This window comes from Pseudopipra pipra, chromosome 3, assembly GCF_036250125.1.
Source record: "Pseudopipra pipra isolate bDixPip1 chromosome 3, bDixPip1.hap1, whole genome shotgun sequence".
Classification (NCBI taxonomy): Eukaryota; Metazoa; Chordata; class Aves; order Passeriformes; family Pipridae; genus Pseudopipra; species Pseudopipra pipra.
The window spans coordinates 115,822,520-115,844,784 of record NC_087551.1 but is presented as its reverse complement, the minus strand read 5'-3'; the positions used below and the strand labels follow the sequence as shown (position 1 = coordinate 115,844,784).

General features: G+C 54.0%; 1 protein-coding gene across 1 annotated transcript in view; it reads left to right on the top strand.

Annotated features, from left to right (window-relative positions):
• OTOF (otoferlin) overlaps nt 1-22,265 on the top strand; it is a 134,719-nt gene that overhangs the window by 104,091 nt on the left and 8,363 nt on the right. The window contains exons 33-46 of the mRNA XM_064651246.1: nt 213-332; nt 2,781-2,942; nt 4,696-4,856; nt 9,956-10,082; nt 11,141-11,170; nt 12,623-12,766; nt 13,070-13,136; nt 15,037-15,164; nt 15,831-15,965; nt 16,077-16,214; nt 17,877-18,004; nt 19,188-19,358; nt 20,515-20,675; nt 21,623-21,765. Coding sequence (XP_064507316.1) covers nt 213-332; nt 2,781-2,942; nt 4,696-4,856; nt 9,956-10,082; nt 11,141-11,170; nt 12,623-12,766; nt 13,070-13,136; nt 15,037-15,164; nt 15,831-15,965; nt 16,077-16,214; nt 17,877-18,004; nt 19,188-19,358; nt 20,515-20,675; nt 21,623-21,765 — 1,815 coding nt within the window. The remainder of the gene's footprint in view (nt 1-212; nt 333-2,780; nt 2,943-4,695; nt 4,857-9,955; nt 10,083-11,140; nt 11,171-12,622; nt 12,767-13,069; nt 13,137-15,036; nt 15,165-15,830; nt 15,966-16,076; nt 16,215-17,876; nt 18,005-19,187; nt 19,359-20,514; nt 20,676-21,622; nt 21,766-22,265) is intronic.

Here is a 22,265-nt window from a genome sequence, read left to right as displayed (position 1 = left end):
ATGATCTTGGAGATCCCCCTTCCAACCCAATCCATTCTGGGATCCCATGGGATGGACAAAAAGCTCCTTGGGGTTGGGACGAGATGGTCGTGGAGATCCCGCTTCCAATCCAAACCCTTCCAGGATCCCGTGGGATGGACAAAAAGCTTCCTCCCAGCAGCCAAGCACCGGCTCAAAGGGGCAGCTCCTGATCCTGGCTCCTTCTCTTCCAGATCGGCCCCGGGGGCAAGTCCGACCTGCCCCCCATCGACGGCCCCACGGACGTGGAGCGGGGCCCGATCCTGCCGGTGCCGCTGGGGATCCGCCCGGTGCTGAGCAGATACAGGGTGGAGGTAAAGGGCGGGGATCTCCCTGGGCTGGTCAGGCTGGGAAGCACTGGAGCATCCCTAAAAAAACACCGGGGAGCTGGGTCGTGTCCCCCAAAGAGGGCTCGGGGACTCTGCACCCACCGGCCTCGGGCAGCGAGGGTGGGACGTCCCTCGTGTGTCTGCAGGGGTCTGAAGGGGCATTTCTGTCCAGAACGGTGTGTCCAGCGGGGCCAGGGCAGTGCCCTCCCCGTGCTGGCACTGCTGGGGCACCTCCAGGGCTGGGGCAGCTCTGGGACCTCACACAGGAGACACAGGGAGGGGCTGGAGCGTGGGCAGGGAAGGGAAGGGAGCTGGGAAGGGGCTGGAGCAGCAGGAGGGGCTGAGGGAGCTGGGGGGGCTCAGCCTGGAGCAAAGGAGGCTCAGGGGGGACCTTCTGGCTCTGCAACCCCCTGACAGGAGGGGGGAGCCGGGGGGGGGTCGGGCTCTGCTTCCAGGGGAACAAGGGACAGGAGGAGAGGGAACGGCCTCCAGCTGTGCCAGGGGAGGCTCAGGTGGGACAGGAGGAGGGAATTTCCTGCTGGAAAGGGTGGTCAGGCCCTGGCAGGGGCTGCCCAGGGAGGTTTGGAGTGCCCAGCCCTGGAGGTGTCCCAGGAAGGCCTGGCCGTGGCACTCAGTGACAAGGTGGGCATCGGGCACAGGGGGGATCCACGGGCTGGGAGGGCTTTTCCATCCCAAACGGGGAACCCAGGAGGTGGGGAAAATCCCCACGGAGGGGAATTTTTGCTCCCGGTGGCAGCCCTGTTGCCCCAGGCAGGGAGCAGCAGCGGGTTTGCCCGGTGACACCAATCCCACTGTGATGGTGACACCAATCCCACTGTGATGGTGACACCGATCCCACCATGACGGTGACACCAATCCCACTGTGATGGTGACACCGATCCCACCGTGACGGTGACACCGATCCCACCGTGACGGTGACACCAATCCCACTGTGATGGTGACACCGATCCCACTGTGACGGTGACACCAATCCCCCTGTGATGGTGACACCGATCCCCCTGTGATGGTGACACCGATCCCACCGTGATGGTGACACCGATCCCACTGTGATGGTGACACCGATCCCACCGTGACGGTGACACGGATCCCCCTGTGATGGTGACACCAATCCCACCGTGACGGTGACACCGATCCCACCGTGATGGTGACACCGATCCCACCATGACGGTGACACCAATCCCCCTGTGATGGTGACACCGATCCCCCTGTGATGGTGACACCGATCCCACCGTGACGGTGACACCGATCCCACTGTGATGGTGACACCGATCCCACCGTGATGGTGACACTGATCCCACCGTGACGGTGACACCGATCCCACCGTGACGGTGACACCGATCCCACCGTGACGGTGACACCAATCCCACTGTGATGGTGACACCGATCCCACCGTGATGGTGACACCAATCCCACTGTGACGGTGACACCAATCCCACCGTGACGGTGACACCAATCCCACTGTGATGGTGACACCGATCCCACCGTGATGGTGACACTGATCCCACCGTGATGGTGACACCGATCCCGCTGTGATGGTGACACCGATCCCACCGTGACGGTGACACCAATCCCCCTGTGACGGTGACACCAATCCCCCTGTGACGGTGACACCAATCCCCCTGTGACGGTGACACCGATCCCCCTGTGATGGTGACACTGATCCCACCATGACGGTGACACCAATCCCCCTGTGACGGTGACACCAATCCCACTGTGATGGTGACACCGATCCCCCTGTGATGGTGACACCAATCCCACTGTGACGGTGACACCAATCCCCCTGTGACGGTGACACCAATCCCCCTGTGATGGTGACACCGATCCCCCTGTGATAGTGACACCAATCCCACCGTGATGGTGACACCGATCCCACCGTGATGGTGACACCGATCCCACCGTGATGGTGACACCAATCCCACCGTGATGGTGACACCAATCCCACCGTGATGGTGACACCGATCCCACCGTGATGGTGACACCGATCCCACCATGACGGTGACACCAATCCCACTGTGATGGTGACACCGATCCCACCGTGATGGTGACACCGATCCCACCGTGACGGTGACACCAATCCCACCATGACGAGGTGACGCCGGTGCCGAGCCGGGAGCCACATTTGGGATGGAAGAAGCACTGGGAGCCACATTTGGGATGGAAGAAGCTGCTCTGTGGGGTCCCAGGGTGGGAAAAGGGAAGAACTCAGGAAAAGGAGTGTTGAGGGCAGCCGGTGGGAGCCGGTGGGGCCGCTGCAGGTCAGGTGTGGGGTGGGTTTTTTGGGGGGGGGCTCAGAGAGGCTCTGAGGAGGGAGGGGGAGGCCCCTCAGGGATCCCCCTCCATGGAGAACCATCCCGGGGGACACTCCCTGTCCCACTCACGCCCTCCCTCCTCCTTCTGCTCCCCCCTCCCCAGGTGCTGTTCTGGGGTCTGCGGGACCTGAAGCGGGTGAACCTGGCCCAGGTGGACCGGCCGCGCGTGGACATCGAGTGCGCGGGGCGGGGGGTCCAGTCCGCCCTCATCCCCAACTACCGCAAGAACCCCAACTTCGGCACCCTCGTCAAGTGGTTCGAGGTGGTGAGTGGGGTCCCTGGAGGCCTTTGGGGCCGTGGGCACCGTCCCGGTGGGATCCCTGCCCCGAGGGATCCGAGCCGGGCGCTGCTGGAGCAGCTCCGGAGCCGTTCCGGGCAGTCCCTGGGCTGGGCTCTGCTGGTTCTGGGCCCCTTCGCGGTCACTGTCACAGACATCCCAAATCCCATCCCAAACACCATCACAGATATCCCAAATCCCATCCCAAACACCATCACAGATATCCCAAATCCCATCCCAAACACCAACACAGATATCCCAAATCCCATCCCAAACACCATCACAGATATCCCAAATCCCATCCCAAACACCATCACAGATATCCCAAATCCCATCCCAAACACCATCACAGATATCCCAAATCCCATCCCAAACACCATCACAGATATCCCAAATCCCATCCCAAACACCATCATAGATATCCCAAATCCCATCCCCATCCCAAACACCATCACAGATATCCCAAATCCCATCCCAAAAACCATCACAGATATCCCAAATCCCATCCCAAACACCAGCCCAGATATCCCAAATCCCACTCCCCTTCCCAATCCCCATCCCAGACATCCCGAATCTCACTCTCCATCCCAACCACAATCCCAGACACCCCAAATTCCATCCCCCATCCCACTCCCATCCCAACCACCCCAAATCCCACTCCCCTTCCCAAATCCCACTCCCCATCCCAACCACCCCGAATCCCACTCCCCATCCCAATCCCATCCCAACCACCCCAAATCCCACTCCCCATCCCAACCACCCCAAATCCCACTCCCCATCCCAACCACCCCAAATCCCACTCCCCATCCCAAACAGCATCCCAAACATCCCCCATCCCACTCCCCATCCCAAACACCCCAAATCCCACTCCCATCCCAACCACCCCAAATCCCACTCCCCTTCCCAAATCTCACTCCCCTTCTCAGCCACCATCCCAGACACCCCAAATCCCACTCCCCTTCCCAACCACCATCCCAAACATCCCCCATCCCAACCACCCTCCCGACCACCCCAAATCCCACTCCCCTTCCCAACCACCATCCCAGACATCCCCCATCCCACTCTCCATCCCAACCACCCCAAATCCCACTCCCCTTCCCAAATCTCACTTTCCATCCCAACCACCATCCCAACCACCCCAAATCCCACTCCCCATCCCAACCACCCCAAATCCCACTCCCCATCCCAACCACCATCCCAGACACCCCAAATTCCACCCCCCATCCCACTCCCATCCCAACCACCCCAAATCCCACTCCCCATCCCACTCCCCATCCCACTCCCCATCCCAACCACCCCAAATCCCACTCCCCATCCCAACTGCCTCCTCAATCACCCCAAATCCCACTCCCCACTCCAACCACCCTCCCAACCACCCCAAATCCCACTCCCCATCCCAGCTGCCTCCTCAATCACCCCAAATCCCACTCCCCACCCCAACCGCCCTCCCAACCACCCCAAATCCCACTCCCCTTCCCAAATCCCACTCCATATCCCACTCCCCATCCCAACCACCCCAAATCCCACTCCCCATCCCAAACACCATCCCAAACATCCCCCATCCCAAACACCATCCCAACCACCATCCCAACCACCCTCCCAACCACCCCAAACCCCACTCCCCTTCCCAACCACCCTCCCAACCACCCCAAACCCCACTCCCCATCCCACTCCCCATCCCAACCACCCCAAACCCCACTCCCCACCCCAACCGCCCCCTCAGACCCCCCCAACCCCGCAGGACCTGCCGGAGAACGAGCTGCTGCACCCTCCCCTGAACATCCGGGTGCTGGACTGCCGCGCCTTCGGCCGCTACACCCTGGTGGGCTCCCACACCGTCACCTCCCTGCGCCGCTTCCGCCACCGCCCGCCCCCCCGCCAAGGGGCTCGGCGACACCGCAGGTGAAAAAAAACGGGAAAACGGGGAAAAACAACGGGGAAAAACACGGGGAAGGAAAAGGGGATCTGGGATTTTTTAACGGAAAAAATCGGGGAAAAAAAAGTCACCTGAAATGAGATTTTTTTGTTGAGTTAAGGGGTTGGTTTCCCCTAAATTAGAATTTTAGTTTGATTAGTTCGTTCCTCCTTTTATTTCAATATTTTAAATATCGCGAGTTTAAAAATCGATCCCCTTGATGGTGGTTTAATTTTAATTTTAATTTTAATTTTAATTTTAATTTTAATTTTAATTTTAATTTCAATTTTAATTTTTATCTTTATTTCTATTTTTACTTTTATTTTTATTTTTATTTTTACTTTTATTTTTATTTTTACTTCTATTTTTATTTTTATCTTTATTTTTACCTTTATTTTTACTTTTTTTTATTTTTATTTTTACTTTTTTTTTTTATTTTTACTTTTACTTTTATTTTTATTTTAACTTTTATTTTTATTTTTACTTTTATTTTATTTTTATTTTTATTTTTACTTTTATTTTTATTTTTACTTTTATTTTTACTTTAATTTTTATTTTTATTTTTATTCTTTATTCTTTATTTTTATTTTTATTTAATAATTTTTTTTCAATAAATTTATTTAATAAAAAAAATCCCCTCCAATGAAATTTTTTAAATGGAATTAAGTGGTTGGTTTCCCCTTTGAGTTGAAGGATTTAAGTGTCATAAATTTAAGAACTCGATCCCCTAAATTAAAATTTTGATTTGATCAATTAATTTCCCTTTTATTTCAATATTTCAAATATCGTAAGTTTAAAAATCAATCCCCTGGATGGGGGTTTTGTTTTAATTTTATTTTTATTTTATTTTTATTTTTATTTTTATTTTTATTTTTATTTTTATTTTTATTTTTATTTTTATTTTTATTTTTATTTTTATTTTTATTTTTATTTTTATTTTTATTCAATAAATTTATTTAATAAAGATTTAATAAAGATTTTATTTAATAATTAATTAATTTCCTCTTGACTTTAATATTTTAAAGATCATAAACTTAAATATCAATCACCTTAAAATGAAAATTTTAATTCTTTTAATTAATTCAGTTCCCCTTAGTTTTAATGTTTTAGATATCATAAATTTAGAAATAAATCCACTTAAATGAACTTTTTAATTAATTACGTAATTAATTTCCCCTTCATTTGAAATTTTTTTAATTTAATAAATTTAAAAATCAATCCCCTAAAATGAAATATTGAATTTAATTCATTAATTTCCCCTTCATTTTGAAATTTTCAAATATTATAAATTCAAAAATTGATCCCCTAAGTTAAAATTTCAATTAATTAATTAATTAATTAATTACATTTAAAAATCAATCCCCGTAAGCGAAAATTTTAATTTAATAGTTAATTGATTTCCCCTTAAATTGAACTGTATCAATTTAGGAATTTGACAACAAATCCCCTTAATTAAAATTTATTTATTTATTTATCATTTATTCATTTATATACGTAAATAATTAATTGTTTTCCCTTTAATTTTAACATTTGAATTATCATAAATTTAAAAATAAATCCCCTTAACTGAAAATCTTAATTGATTATTTTTTAAATGGAGTTCAGTGTCATGAATTTAAAAAAATCCATCCCCTAAATTAAAATTTTAATTTTTTTATTATTTATTTTGGTGTTTCAGGTAGAATAAATTTAAAAATCAATCCCCTTAAATTGAAACTTTAATTAGTTAATTAATTAGTTAATTTCCCCTTTATTTTAATATTTTAAATAGCATAAATTTAAAAATCAATCCCCTTAAATTGAAACTGTAATTAATTAATGAATTAATTTCCCCTTTATTTTAGCATTTTAAATAGCATAAATTTTAAAATCAATCCCCTTAAATTGAAACTTTAATTAGTTAATTAATTAATTAATTTCCCCTTTATTTTAGTATTTTAAATATCATAAATTTTAAAATCAATCCCCTTAAATTGAAACTTTAATTAGTTAATTCATTAATTAATTTCCCCTTTATTTTAGTATTATAAATAGCATAAATTTAAAAATCAATCCCCTTAAATTCAAACTTAGATTAATTAATTAATTGATTTCCCATTTATATAAGATGTGTTATAATATATAATATTATATATTATATATTATATATTATATATTATATATTTGTTTATTATAATTTATTTCTCCTCAGTTTGAATTGTCTTAATTTAATATATTTGACAATAAATCCCCTCAAATGAAAATTGCAATTAAATCATTAATTAATTCCCCTTTAATATTAAGGTTTTAAAAGGTTTTAAAAATTCATCCCCTTAAGTAAATTCTTTTAATTTAATTTATTTAAATAAATAAAATCCCCTGGGTGGGGGGGGTTTGTTTTAATTTTAATTTTTATTTTTATTTCAATTCTTATTTTTATTTAAAAATTTTTATTCGATAAATTTTTTTCATAAATAAATTAAATTGATTTTTATTTTGATGTTTTAAATGGCACAAATTTAAAAATCCACCCCCTTAAGTGAAAATTTAAATTTAATGAATTCATTTCCCCTTAATATGAAATATCCTGATTTAATTGAATTAGTTAATTAATTAGTTAATTAATTAGTTAATCAATCACCTTGATGGTGGTTTAATATTAATATTAATATAATATATAATATTATAATATTAATATTAATATATTATAATATTAATATTAATATTAATTTTAATTTAAATATTAATATTAATTTTAATTTTTATTCTATAAATAAAAATTTTTTCTTTAATAATTAATTAATTTACTTTTGACTTTAATGTTTTAAATGTCATAAATTTAAAAATCAATCACCTTAAAATGAAAATTTTAATTCTTTTAATTAATTCAGTTCCCCTTGATTTTAATGTTTTAGATATCATAAATTTAGAAATAAATCCACTTAAATGAACTTATTAATTAATTAATTAATTAGTTTCCCCTTCATTTGACATTTTTAAATTTAATAAATTTAAAAATCAACCCCCTAAAATGAAATCTTGAATTTAATTCATTAATTTCCCCTTCATTTTGAAATTTTTAAACATCATACATTTAAAAATCGATCCCCTAAGTTAAAATTTTAAATTGTTAATTAATTAATTTCCCCTTTGTTTTAATGTTTTAAATATCATAAGTTTAAAAATCAATCCCCTTAAATTGAAAGTTAAATTCATTAATTAGTTAATTTCCCCTTTATTTTGATATTTTAAGTAGCATCAATTTAAAAATCGATCCCCTTAAATTGAAACTTTAATTAATTAATTAATTAACTTCCCCTTTATTTTGATATTTTAAATAGCATCAATTTAAAAATCGATCCCCTTAAATTGAAACTTTAATTAATTAATTAATTAACTTCCCCTTTATTTTAATGTTTTAAGTATCCCCATGCCCTGTCCCCGTCCCTGTCCCGTCCCCATCCCTGTCCCTGCTCCCTCTCGTGCCCTGTCCCTGTCCCCATCCCTGTCCCTGTCCCTGTTCCCTGTCCCCATCCCCGTCCCTGTTCCCTGTCCCCATCCCCATCCCTGTCCCTGATCCCTGTCCCCATCCCTGTCCCCATCCCTGTCCCTGTCCCTGCTCCCTCTCCATGCCCTGTCCCTGTTCCCTGTCCCCATCCCCGTCCCTGTCCCTGATCCCTCTCCGTGCCCTGTCCCTGTCCCCATCCCCATCCCCGTCCCTGTCCCTGTCCCTGTCCCTGTCCCTGTCCCTGTCCCCATCCCCATCCCCATCCCTGTCCCCATCCCTGTCCCTGTCCCTGACCCCTCTCTGTGCCCTGTCCCTGCTCCCTCTCTGTTCCCTGTCCCTGTCCCTGTCCCCATCCCTGTCCCCATCCCCGTCCCTGTTCCCTGTCCCCATCCCTGTCCCTGTCCCTGTCCCCATCCCTGTCGCTGTCCCTGTCCCCATCCCTGTCCCTGTCCCTGCTCCCTCTCCACACCCTGTCCCTGTCCCCATCCCTGTCCCCATCCCTGTCCCTGCTCCCTCTCCTCACCCCGTCCCTGTCCCTGCTCCCTCTCCTCACCCTGTCCCTGTCTCTGTGCCCTGTCCCTGTCCCCATCCCTGTCCCTGCTCCCTCTCCTCACCCTGTCCCTGTCCCCATCCCTGTCCCTGTCCCTGCTCCCTCTCTCTGTCCCTGTCCCTGCTCCCTCTCCACACCCTGTCCCTGTCTCTGTGCCCTGTCCCTGTCCCCATCCCTGTCCCTGCTCCCTCTCCTCACCCTGTCCCTGTCCCCATCCCTGTCCCTGTCCCTGCTCCCTCTCTCTGTCCCTGTCCCTGCTCCCTCTCCACACCCTGTCCCTGTCTCTGTGCCCTGTCCCTGTCCCCATCCCTGTCCCTGCTCCCTCTCCTCCGCCCCGCCCCTGTCCCTGCTCCCTGTCCCCATCCCTGTCCCTGTCCCTGCTCCCTCTCTGTGTTTTGTCCCTGTCCCTATCCGCATCCCTGTCCCTGCTCCCTCTCTGTGCCCTGTCCCTGCTCCCTCTCGTGCCCTGTCCCCTTCCCTGTCCCTGTTCCCTCTCCTCACCCTGTCCCTGTCCCCATCCCTGTCCCTGTTCCCTCTCCACACCCTGTCCCTGTCCCTGCTCCCTGTCCCCATCCCTGTCCCTGTCCCTGCTCCCTCTCTGTGCCCTGTCCCTGTCCCCATCCCTGTTCCCTCTCCATGCCCTGTCCCTGCTCCCTCTCCTCACCCTGTCCCTGTCCCTGTCCCCATCCCTGTCCCCATCCCTGTCCCTGCTCCCTCTCCTCACCCTGTCCCTGTCCCTGTCCCCATCCCTGTCCCCATCCCTGTCCCTGTTCCCTCTCTGTGCCCTGTCCCTGTCCCTGCTCCTTCTCCGTTCCCTGTCCCTGTCCCCATCCCTGTCCCTGCTCCCTCTCGTGCCCTGTCCCCTTCCCTGTCCCTGTTCCCTCTCCATGCCTTGTCCCCATCCCTGTCCCTGTTCCCTCTCTGTGCCCTGTCCCTGTCCCTGCTCCTTCTCCGTTCCCTGTCCCTGTCCCCTTCCCTGTCCCTGTTCCCTCTCCATGCCTTGTCCCCATCCCTGTCCCTGGTCCCTCTCCTCACCCTGTCCATCCCAGTCCCTGGGTAGGATCCCGGGGGCTCCCGGCCATGACGCGCCGCTCTGTCCCCGCAGGGGAGGTGGTGGTCAGCGTGGAGCCCGAGGTTCCCGTCAGGAAGATGGAGACGGTGGTGAAGCTGGAAGCTGTGAGTGTCCCACCCCCCACGGAATTCCCGCTCTCCGAGGGATCCCACACTGTGTGGACTGGGCAGCCAAGGTGTCCCAAAGGGATCGGGGTCTGTCACACACTGGAAGTGCCAGGGCCCGTTTTCTGGCCGGAACAGGAGTTTCAGCTCCTTCTCACACCCTTCTGCTCCATGAAAACAGAGATTCCTGGAGCTGCTCCCAGGGCTGGAGCCCCTCTGCTCTGGAGCCAGGCTGGGAGAGCTGGGGGTGCTCAGCTGGAGAAGGGAAGGATCCAGGGAGACCTTGGAGCCCCTTCCAGAGCCTAAAGGGGCTCCAGGAGAGCTGGAGAGGGACTGGGGACAAGGGCTGGAGGGACAGGACACAGGGAATGGATCCCACTGGGAAAGGGGAGATTTGGGGGGGAGATTGGGAAGGAATTCCTGGCTGGGAGGGTGGGGAGGGGCTGGGCTGGAATTCCCCGAGAAGCTGTGGCTGCCCCTGGATCCCTGGGAGTGTCCAAGGCCAGGTTGGAGCCACCTGGGATAGCGGGAGATGTTGGGGTTGCAACGGGATGATCCTTAAGGTCCCTTCCCACCCAACCCATCTCAGGATCCCCAAAAAGCAAGGATGGACCTTTTCCCAACGCTTTGAGGTTTCCCTGCCCTGCATTCCCATGGTTCCCACGGAGAAGGGAAGAGCCTGGCAGGGTTTCTCTTGGAGCAATCCCATATCCAAGCACGGGAAAACCGGGATGCAGGTGCCTGGTTTTCCTGGGGTTAGATGGGAGATTGGGAAGGGATTCCTGGCTGGGAGGGTGGGGAGGGGCTGGGCTGGAATTCCCAGAGAAGCTGTGGCTGCCCCTGGATCCCTGGGAGTGTCCAAGGCCAGGGCTGGAGGGGCTTGGAGCAACCTGGGATAGCGGGAGGTGTCCCTGCCCATGGCAGGGGGGTTGGAATTAAGTGACATTTAAGGTCCCTTCCCGCCCAAACCGATCTGGGATTCCACGCCCTGCGCCCAGCTGAGGGTTTGTTTCTGACCTGCTCTCCCTCTCCCTGCTCCCTCCCGCCCCGGACGGCAGAATTCCGACGCGGTGGTGAAGGTAGACGTGGTAAGTGATGGACCTTCCCTGCGTCCCCTCTCCCAGCCCTCTGCTCCCCATCCAGTCCTTCCGCTCCGCTTCCAATGGAACATCCACTGCACCCCCAGGACGGGCAGGGCCCCGAGGCAGGGGCACAGCGGTGTTGTCTCGTGGGTGTGGCAGTGGCCTGGCTCCTGCCGAGTTGGGGAGTTCTTCCAGAAAAAAAACTATGAAAAAACTCAGAATAGCAGAACTATATTAAAATATATATATATTTGCATATATCACAGTTATATACAGTTAAAATACTAGGTACATTTAAAAAAAAGAACCTCAAATAACCCCCCGAAAAGGGGAAAGGGAAAAGGGACAAAACCACAAAAAAACCCAAACCCCGAAGAGGGTGTGCACAATCAATAAAAACTAGCAAAAGAAAATCTTAGTACTCTCCTTGAGAGAGCAGAATCGTGCCAAACAACCGCCGGCACCCTCTGCCTCCCGAGGCCTGCAAGGCCTCACTAGGCCTCACTGGGCCTCGCTAGGCCTCACTGGGCCTTGCTAGGCCTCATTAGGCCTCGCTAGGCCTCACTAGACCTCACTAGGCCTCACTAGGCCTCACTGGGCCTTGCTAGGCCTCATTAGGCCTCGCTAGGCCTCACTAGACCTCACTAGGCCTCGCTAGGCCTCACTGGGCCTTGCTAGGCCTCATTAGGCCTCGCTAGGCCTCACTAGACCTCACTAGGCCTCGCTAGGCCTCACTGGGCCTTGCTAGGCCTCATTAGGCCTCGCTAGGCCTCACTAGACCTCACTAGGCCTCGCTAGGCCTCACTGGGCCTTGCTAGGCCTCATTAGGCCTCGCTAGGCCTCACTAGACCTCACTAGGCCTCACTAGGCCTCACTGGACCTCACTAGGCCTCACTAGGCCTTGCTCCCCCACACGAGCAGGAAACCTGTGCCTTCAGATCCACTGGAAGAGAAGAGGGCAGAGGCTTCTCTCTCCTTCTTCTTTATACCCTGGCTTATGTAAAAATCGTAGGGAATACTGGGGACATGGCCACTTCCTTGGTTACCAACTGGTCAAGGCCTAGACTAAAACTGTCACAGGAATGCGTGGATGGAAGGGATGATGGGAATCTGGGGGGGGATGGTCTCAGGGTTTCCACATCCCTGGGAGCGTCCCAGGCCAGGCTGGACGGGGCTTGGGGCAACCCGGGAGAGTGGCAGGTGTCCCTGGTGGAAAGAGATGAGCTTTAACACCCCTCCCAGCCCCCAGCATTCCATGATTCTGTGGCTCCGAGGCTGTTGGAGCCCGGATCATCTCTGTGCCTCGGTGTCTGTACGAGGGGGGAGGTAATGAGGCCCCCCCAGCCCGGGGGGTTGTGCCTTCTCTGGAACTTCACCCACCACCCCGGCACCTCAGGAGACATTTCCCTCCTCCCTGCCATCCCTCCCCTTCTGTCTTTGCTTCCCTCGGGCCTTCAGAGCGAGGAGGAGAAGGAGAAGAAGAAGAAGAAGAAGAAAGGAGGAGGAGGAGGAGGAGGGGAGGAGGCGGAGGAGGAGGAGCCCGATGAGAGCATGTTGGACTGGTGGTCCAAGTATTTCGCTTCCATCGAGACCATGAAGGAGGTGGGTTGGAGTAGGGCAGGGGTGGAAGGGGGGGCAGGAAAACGTTATTCCCTGGCTGGGAGCTCCCACCCATTTCCAGCTCCTCCCAAAGCCTGGTGGATGCGCCGCATCCCTCTCCAGCCCTGCCTGTCCCAGAGTCATTCAGGCTGGAAAAGCCCTCCCAGATCGAGTCCAACTGCCCCAAGTGCCACACCCACAGGGCTTTTGAGCCCCTCCAGGGGTGGGGACTCCACTCCTGCCCCCTGGGCAGCTTTTCCACGAGGAAATGGTTCCAGATATCCGAGGGTTTCGTTCCTCCCCCAGCAACTCCGGCAGCAGGAAGCAGCCGCAGCAGAAGCGGAGGAGAAGGAAGAGCTGGAGCTTGGAGAGGGTAAGCAGGGCAAGAAGGAGGACATGTGGAGACCAGGATTCCTCTCGGGGCTTGGACATCCCTGTGGAACCTCTGTGGCCACTCCAGGGGCTCGCAGGATGTCGTGTTTCCCCAGAAGGGGGTTTTGGAAGTGCTTTCACCTGCAGGGAGGGAAAACAGACACTTCCAGGGCAGGCTCTCTCACCTAATCCATCCCAACCACGTCAGGATAAGAGGGACTGTGCCCTGGGGGCGTTTTTCCCTGAGGGAATTTGGGGCTTGGGGGGCTCAGTCGGGCCGTTGCACGTCTCTGAAGTTGGGCGACATTAATTTTGCACCAAAGATTCTGCGAGCCGAGAATCCTGGGGAGCTGGACAGCTTGGCCAAGGGTGGCTTTGTCTCCTTTCCAGCCCCACCAATAGGGCTTGGAAAGGTTTCCTTGGGGACTTCCAGCCATCCCCTCCATAGATCCCACGTCCCCGTGGCAGCGGGTTGTTGTCGCGTCCTTCGGCTGAGGCAAACCCTGAGCCTGGTTGCTTTTGGAAGGCTGATTTTCACATCCCAGCCTCACCTGGCACCCAGCGTGGACGCCGGGGCGGTGAAGGGCTGTGCCAGTGAATTATTATAACCTGCTTTCTCTAAATGGTACTTTCTCAGGCTAAAGCCATGGGCATCTTCCGCCCACATTCCCGCCCGGAGATCCCACCAGGATATTCTGGGCCAGCCCAGCTCAGGTCAAACTGCAGCTAAATCTCAGTTAATAAATCACGGGGGGACCATCTCCCAAATTTACCGGCGCAGTCCCAGACTGGCAGTGCCGTGTCACCCCCTTTGCTGGGGGCATTATTTTATCTCAGCTGTTCGTGGAATCATGGAATGGTTTGGGTTGGAAGGGACCTTCAGGATCATCTCATTCCAACCCCCTGCCATGGGCAGGGACACCTTCCCCTAGCCCAGGTTGCTCAGACCCCCATCCAGCCTGGCCTTGACCGACCAGGACACAGTTTTTTATCTTTATTTTATCTTCTCCGAGCCCTTCAAACTTTCCCGGTTAGAAGTGGAAATCTGAGGTGGGGACAGGAGGAATCTCCCTTTATCTGCTCATTTTCAGGCTTCCAAAGACAACTTCTGCTCCCTCAGGAGCTCTGCTCATCCAAAGATGAGGTCGGGTCGTGCCGAGCTCGGAGACAACTCTGGGCAGGTTCTTCCCGGGTTTGCTCTCCCAGTTGGGGGGTGTCTCGTGTCCCCCGTGGTTTTCTTTCCACCTCCTGAGAAGGATCCATTTCCCTTGGCTCTCCTGTTCTTTCTTCCCTCTTCTTCTTCTCCCTCCTTCCCTCTTCCACGTGAGGTCGTTGCCATCTGTCTGTCCCCCCTGGCGTTGCCCAGCCCCCGTGGAAGCTGGCAGAGGATGGACAGGGATTGTTGGGGGGGTAGGAGAAGCTTCCTTTGAACCCCCCTTTCCCAGAAACCTGTTCCTGGCTGGCTGTCACTGGTGGTTGCTCTGAGAGAGACTTTCATGACCCGAGGCTGCAGCTGGTCATGGGCTCAACCCCCCTCCTGGTGCTGAGCATCAGGCACCGTCCCCTCGGCCATTCCCAGTCTGGGATTTTATTCCCAAGGCTTCATCCAGCAGGAATAAAGGAAGACAAGGAGGTGCTGTGGGCAGAGTTAGGTCTCCTCGCCCCTCTGTCCGTGCTTTGTAGCCCTCCAAGGGATTGCTGCTGCTGGAATTTCCCCACCCAGGGATCTCCAGAGCCCGGGACAGGCAGACCAGGCCGGGCTGGGAGGTGCAGGCAGTGGCACCCACCAGCTTTCCTGCTCCTCCTGTTCATCCCCTCCCTGTCTCCCCCACCCTCCTCACCCTCGTCCCCGTGTCCCTGGGGCTCACACACCAACCCCGGGGACTCTTCTCCCACCAAAGGCTCCAAGGCCCAGGCCAGGCACAAGGACAAGGCCAAGGCACCCAAGGAGGACAAGAAGAAGAAGCAGCAGCAGGCGGCCCCCGAGCTCCCGGAGAAGAAGAACAAGCAGAAGGTTGACGAGCTGAAGGTGCGTGTGGCGGGGGGCAGGAGGGGGCAGGGAGGCCTCTGCTACTTCCCAAGGAAGTGCCTGATCCTAGGGGAGGTGTGCCTTGGGACATCCCACCCGGGGATGTGTCCTGGGACGAGGATTGCCAGCTGCTCTGCAGGGTTTGGGGCAGTCGGAGGTCACAGGGTGTTCCCGGGAAGGCTCATCCCTGGGGCAGCTTGGATGTGCCCCGGCTGGAGGGGAGAGTTTTCCAGCCTGGATTTGGGGCAGGGGTGGGCTCTGGTTCAGTGATCCCGAGGATTTATTTAGGATTCATGTAGCCTGTGAGAACTGGGCACTAGGATCACGGAATCCCAGGATCACTGAGGTGGGAAAAGCCCTCCCAGCCCGTGGATCCCCCCTGTGCCCCATCCCCACCTTGTCACTGAGTGCCACGGCCAGGCCTTCCTGGGACACCTCCAGGGCTGGGCACTCCAAACCTCCCTGGGCAGCCCCTGCCAAGGCCTGACCACCCTTTCCAGCAGGAAATTCCTCCTCCTGTCCCACCTGAGCCTCCCCTGGCACAGCCGGAGGCCGTTCCCTCTCCTCCTGTCCCGTGTCACCGCATTTTTTCCTCACCATTTGTGTGTGGTTTTGTTTTTTTTTAACCCAATTTCCCCCTCTTTTTAACTCCCTCCCCGTCCCAAGGTCTTCAACAAAGAGCTGGAGTCGGAGTTCGACAACTTCGAGGACTGGCTGCACACCTTCAACCTGCTCCGGGGCAAGATCGGGGACAACGACGACACGGCCACGGAGGAGGAGCGGATCGTGGGCAGGTTCAAGGCGAGTCCTGGGCCCGGGAGCGTCCAGGGGTGGGGGTGCTGGCCGGGACCCCCGTGCCGGGGTGGCTCTGTGCCCCCCAGTCATGGCAGGCTGGGCTCTCCCTCGCTCCAGGGCTCCCTGTGCGTCTACAAGGTGCCGCTGCCCGAGGACGTGAGCAGGGAGGCGGGACACGACCCCACCCTCGGGATGTTCCAGGGGATCCCCAGCAACGACCCCGTCAACGTCCTGGTCCGGGTCTACATCGTCAGGGTGAGGGGGGCTGCGGGCTGGGACAGGGGGAGTGTGATCCCAGGAATCCTTCCATGTGCTGGGACAGGGGGGGTGTGATCCCAGGAATCCTTCCATGTGCTGGGACAGGGGGTGTGATCCCAGGAATCCTTCCATGTGCTGGGACAGGGGGGGTGTGATCCCAGGAATCCTTCCATGGGCTGGGACACTGGGTGATCCCAGGAATCCTTCCATGTGCTGGGACAGGGGGTGTGTGATCCCAGGAATCCTTCCGTGTGCTGGGACAGGGGTGTGTGATCCCAGGGATCCTTCCATGTGCTGGGACAGGCTGTGATCCCAGGGATCCTTCCATGTGCTGGGACAGGGGGTGTGATCCCAGGAATCCTTCCATGTGCTGGGACAGGGGTGTGTGATCCCAGGGATCCTTCCATGTGCACTAACATCAGGCAGGAATAGCCCCAGTTTTCTTCAAAACACCCCATTTAGGGGGACAGGAGTGCCCAGAAAGGGACAGGAATAGCCCCAATTTTACCCAAAACACCCCATTTGGGGGGACTGGAGTGGCCAGGCAGGGACAGGCACTAACAGCCCCAATTTTACCCAAAACACCCCATTTAGGGGGACTGGAGTGGCCAGGCAGGGACAGGTATTAACACCAGGCAGGAACAGCCCCAGTTTTATCCAAAACACCCCATTTAGGGGGACTGGAGTGGCCAGGCAGGGACAGCCCCAATTTTACCCAAAACACCCCATTTAGGGGGACTGGAGTGGCCAGATAGGGACTGGTATTAACACCAGGCAGGAACAGCCCCACTTTCACCCAAAACACCCCATTTAGGGGGACTGGAGTGCCCAGAAAGGGCCAGGCACTAACAGCCCCAATTTTACCCAAAACACCCCATTTAGGGGGACTGGAGTGGCCAGGCAGGGCCAGCCTCAGTTTTATCCAAAACACCCCATTTAGGGGACTGTTGTGGCCAGATAGGGACAGGCATTAACACCAGGCAGGAACAGCCCCACTTTTATCCAAAACACCCCATTTAGGGGGACTGGAGTGGCCAGGCAGGGACAGGAAGAGCCCCAATTTTACCCAAAACACCCCATTTAGGGGGACTGGAGTGTCCAGGCAGGGACAGGAATAGCCCCAATTTAACCCAAAACACCCCATTTGGGGGGACTGGAGTGGCCAGGCAGGGACAGCCCCACTTTCACCCAAAACACCCCATTTAGGGGGACTGGAGTGGCCAGAAAGGGACAGGAAGAGCCCCAATTTTACCCAAAACACCCCATTTAGGGGGACTGGAGTGTCCAGAAAGGGACAGGAATAGCCCCAATTTTACCCAAAACACCCCATTTAGGGGGACTGGGGTGGCCAGGCAGGGCCAGGCTGGGCCAGGCACTAACAGCCACACTTTCACCCAAAACACCCCATTGAGGGGGACTGGAGTGGCCAGGCAGGGACAGGAATAGCCCCAATTTAACCCAAAACACCCCATTTGGGGGGACTGGAGTGGCCAGGCAGGGACAGGAATAGCCCCAATTTAACCCAAAACACCCCTTTTAGGGTGACAGGAGTGGCCAGGCAGGGCCAGGCATTCCCAGGGGTGGAGAAGGGGCCCATCCCTGCCTCCTTCCCTGCCGGGGCTGGATCCATCCCTGAGGGATCTCCCGTGCCCTCCCCAGGCCACGGACCTTCACCCCGCTGACATCAACGGCAAGGCCGACCCCTACATCGCCCTCCGGCTGGGCAAGACCGACATCAAGGACAAGGAGAACTACATCTCCAAGCAGCTCAACCCCGTCTTTGGGAAGTGAGTTTGTCCCAGCCCTGTCCCCTTTTTCCCAGGGAATTGGTGAGCCGAGCCTGAGCCCGGCTCTGAGCCACTGGAGGGCTGTCACAGAGTTGCTCCAGCCCTGGGAGCTGCACCCAGGATGTCCCACAGCTGCTGCCTGGGCTGGAAAAGCGGGATTCATCCCACAGAACCTCCCTGGGAAGCGGGGTGGGCGTCCTCCTTGCGGGGTGTCCTCCTTTGCCAGCCTGTGGTCGGGTGTTTAAGAGACTTCCCGAGAGCAAATCCGTCCTTTAGGGACTCTTAAACCCAAATCAGACCAAGGGCAAATCCCACCTTTAGGAACTCTTAAACCCAAATCAGACCAAGGGCAAATCCCACCTTTAGGAACTCTTAAACCCAAATCAGACCAAGGGCAAATCCCACCTTTAGGAACTCTTAAACCCAAATCAGACCAAGGGCAAATCCCACCTTTAGGAACCCTTAGACCTAAATCTGAGTGAAAGCAAATCCCTCCTTTAGGAACTATCAGACCTAAATCCAACAACGAGCAAATCCCTCCTGTAGGAACCCTCAGACCTAAATCTGAGTGAAAGCAAATCTCTCCTTTAGGAACCCTTAGACCCAAATCAGACCGAGAGCAAATCCCTCCTTTAGGAATGCTGAGACCTAAATCCAAGCAAGAGCAAATCTCTCCTTTAGGAACCCTTAGACCAAAATCTGAGTGAAAGCAAATCCCTCCTGTAGGAACCCTTAAACCCAAATCAGACCCAGAGTAAATCCCTCCTTTAGGAACCCTGAGACCTAAATCAGACCAAGAGCAAATCCCTCCTTTAGGAGCCCTTAGACCTAAATCTGAGTGAAAGCAAATCCCTCCTTTAGGAACCCTTAGACCTAAATCAGACCAAGAGCAAATCCCTCCTTTAGGAACTCTTAGACCTGAGTGAAAGCAAATCCCTCCTTTAGGAACTTTTAGACCTAAATCCAACAACGAGCAAATCCCTCCTGTAGGAACCCTTAGACCTAAATCTGAGTGAAAGCAAGACACACAAACTTAATTTCAGGGCTGTTGAGACACCCAGGACGGGTCACCTCCCCTCCTGGGCTGGTGGGTCGGGCAGAGGTTCAGCCAAAGCACCCACCTCACAGTCTGGGGTGGCAGCCAGACCCCCCAGCGCCTTTTCCTGCCCCCACCCCGTGCCAGATCCTTCGACATCGAGGCCACCTTCCCCATGGAGTCCATGCTGACGGTGGCCGTGTACGACTGGGACCTGGTGGGCACCGACGACCTCATCGGGGAGACCAGGATCGACCTGGAGAACCGCTACTACAGCAAGCACCGGGCGACCTGCGGGCTGGCACACTCCTACTCCGTGTAGGGCACGGCCCTGCCTGCACCCTGCACCCTGCACCCTCCTCTGACTCACCTTCCAGAGCCCTCCCTGCCTCCTGCACCCTCCTCCTCACCTTCCAGAGCTTTCCTTCCTCCTGCACACTCCTCACCTTCCAGAGCTTTCCTTCCTCCTGCACCTTCCCCCTGCACCCTCCTCCTCACCTTCCAGAGCTTTCCTTCCTCCTGCACCCTCCTCCTCCTCACCTTCCTCCTGCACCCTCCTCCTCCTCACCTTCCTCCTGCACCCTCCTCCTCCTCACCCTCCAGAGCTTTCCTTCCTCCCGCACCCCCCTCTGCCTCACCTTCCAGAGCTTTCCTTCCTCCTGCACCCTCCTCCTCACCCTCCAAAGCTTTCCCTGCCCAGCCTTCCTCCTGCACCCTCCTCTTCTCACCTTCCAGAGCTTTCCTTCCTCCTGCACCCTCCTCCTCCTCACCTTCCAGAGCCCTCCCTGCCTCCTGCACCCTCCTCCTCCTCCCCCTCCAGAGCTTTCCCTGCCCAGCCTTCCTCCTGCACCCTCCTCCTCCTCCTCACCTTCCAGAGCTTTCCTTCCTCCTGCACCCTCCTCCTCACCTTCCAGAGCTTTCCTTCCTCCTGCACCCTCCTCTGCCTCACCTTCCAGAGCTCTCCTTCCTCCTGCACCCTCCTCCTCACCTTCCAGAGCCCACCCTGCCCCCTGCACCCTCCTCTGCCTCACCTTCCAGAGCTTTCCTTCCTCCTGCACCCTCCTCCTCCTCACCTTCCAGAGCTTTCCTTCCTCCTGCACCCTCCTCCTCCTCACCTTCCAGAGCCCCCCCCAGACAGGTTTTGGGAGCAGCACAGCGGGGAGGGCGGTGGGTTGTCGGGATTCCGGGATGGGAAGCGCTGGGGGAACGGGAAGAGGGGTGAGGTCGGAGCTGAAACAGCAGCGGGGCCCAAGGAGCGACGCTGAAAATCAGGAATGGGGTGGGATGCCCCGGGAACTCGAGGGCTTTGTCCAGGTGTTTGTGGGGTGGGGGCAAGAGGATCCCAGTCTGCCCTCGAGTTTCACCTTTGCTGCCCCAAATCCTTTCCCTGGGAATCCCGGGCCCAGGGTTGGTTTGGCTGGGAAGGGGGGATGGAATGGCCTGGAAAAGCCAAGCCTCGCCCTCCCGTTCACAGCCACGGCTACAACGCCTGGAGGGACCCCATGAAGCCCTCCCAGATCCTGGCCAAGCTGTGCAAGGAGGGCAAGGTGGACGGGCCACACTTCGGGCCGGGAGGGAGGGTCAAAGTCGCCAACAGGGTCTTCACCGGCCCCACGGAGATCGAGGATGAGAACGGTAGGAGCCCCTGGGGTGAGGGCTGGGCCGGGCAGCGGGGCCTGGGCTGTCCCCTCGTCCTCCAGGGTTGGGATCACGGAGCAGTTTGAACCACAGGATGGGTTGGGTTGGGAAGGACCTTAGGAGGTTGTCCAGTCCAACCCCCCTGAGACAGACTGAGCGGCCCCATCACCCCAAACCTGCAAACCCTCACCCCAAAGGGACCTGCTGGCGCGTCCCCAAGAGAGAGGGAGGCGGGTCGGGGGGATGAAGAGGAGGAGAACATGTCAGTGGGCATGGAATTGGTTCAGACTGGGAAAACACGGGCTGGGGGGGCATCTGGAGAGATGGAGGGATGGAGAGGGGAGGAGAGGAGTCAGGAAGCGCTGGCTGAAGGACAGACTGTCCCCAAGGAGAGGAAGAGTTCTTACTCCTTGGAGCAAGGCCCAGCCTGGCCTTCCCAGGGCTCAGGAAGCTGTTCTCCAGGGAACTGCACCCCCAGGCAGTGGGAGAGGGGGGAGAACATGTCAATGGACATGGAATTGGTTCAGACTGGGAAACACAGGCTGGGGGGGATCTGGAGAGATGGAGGGATGGAGAGGGGAGAAGGAGAGGAGTCAGGAAGCGCTGGCTGAAGGACAGACTGTCCCCAAGGAGAGGGAGAGTTCTTGCCCCTTGGAGCAAGGCTCAGCCTGGCCTTCCCAGGGCTCAGGAAGCTGTTCTCCAGGGAACTGCACCCCCAGGCAGTGGGAGAGGGGGGAGAACGTGTCAGTGGACATGGAATTGGTTCAGACTTGGAAAACACAGGCTGGGGGGGATCTGGAGAGATGGAGGGATGGAGAGGGGAGAGGGAGAAGAGTCGGGAAGCGCTGGCTGCAGGGCAGACCGTGTCCCCGAGGAGCTGGAGCAGGGCTGTGGGCAGGGGGTGCCCCCCTGCCCGGCTCTGCAGGCCCTGCCGTGCCCCCCAGGCCAGAAGAAGGCGTCGGACGAGCCGGTGGCGCTGGCGGCCCTGCGGCACTGGGAGGACGTTCCCCGCGCCGGCTGCCGCCTCGTCCCCGAGCACGTGGAGACGCGGCCGCTGCTCAACCCCGACAAGCCGGGCATCGAGCAGGTCCTGGGGGCAAACCAGGGGCACGGGGGGGGGCAAAAACCAGCCTGGTAAACCACCCCGGGGCAGGCAGAGGGCTGGGGGCACTTCTGGCATCAACACCTCCGGGCAGTCACCCCTTGAGCCCGCCGGGCAATCTCCTCCTGCTGCTCCAGGCGCGGCCGTTCCGCGCCCCAAAGTCCATCGGGTCCCGGATTCCTGACCCCCGTGAACCTTTGGGATCACACCCATATTTAGAGGGTTCAGCACTGCAGGCCCTGCCCCACATCTGGGGGGTTCAGCACTGCAGGCCCTGCCCCACATCTGGGGGGTTCAGCCCCACATCTGGGGGTCCAGCACTGCAGGCCCTGCCCCATATTTAGAGGGTCCAGCACTGCAGGCCCTGCCCCATATTTAGAGGGTCCAGCACTGCAGGCCCTGCCCCATATTTAGAGGGTTCAGCACTGCAGCCCCTGCCCCATATTTAGAGGGTTCAGCACTTCAGGCCCTATCCCACATCTGGG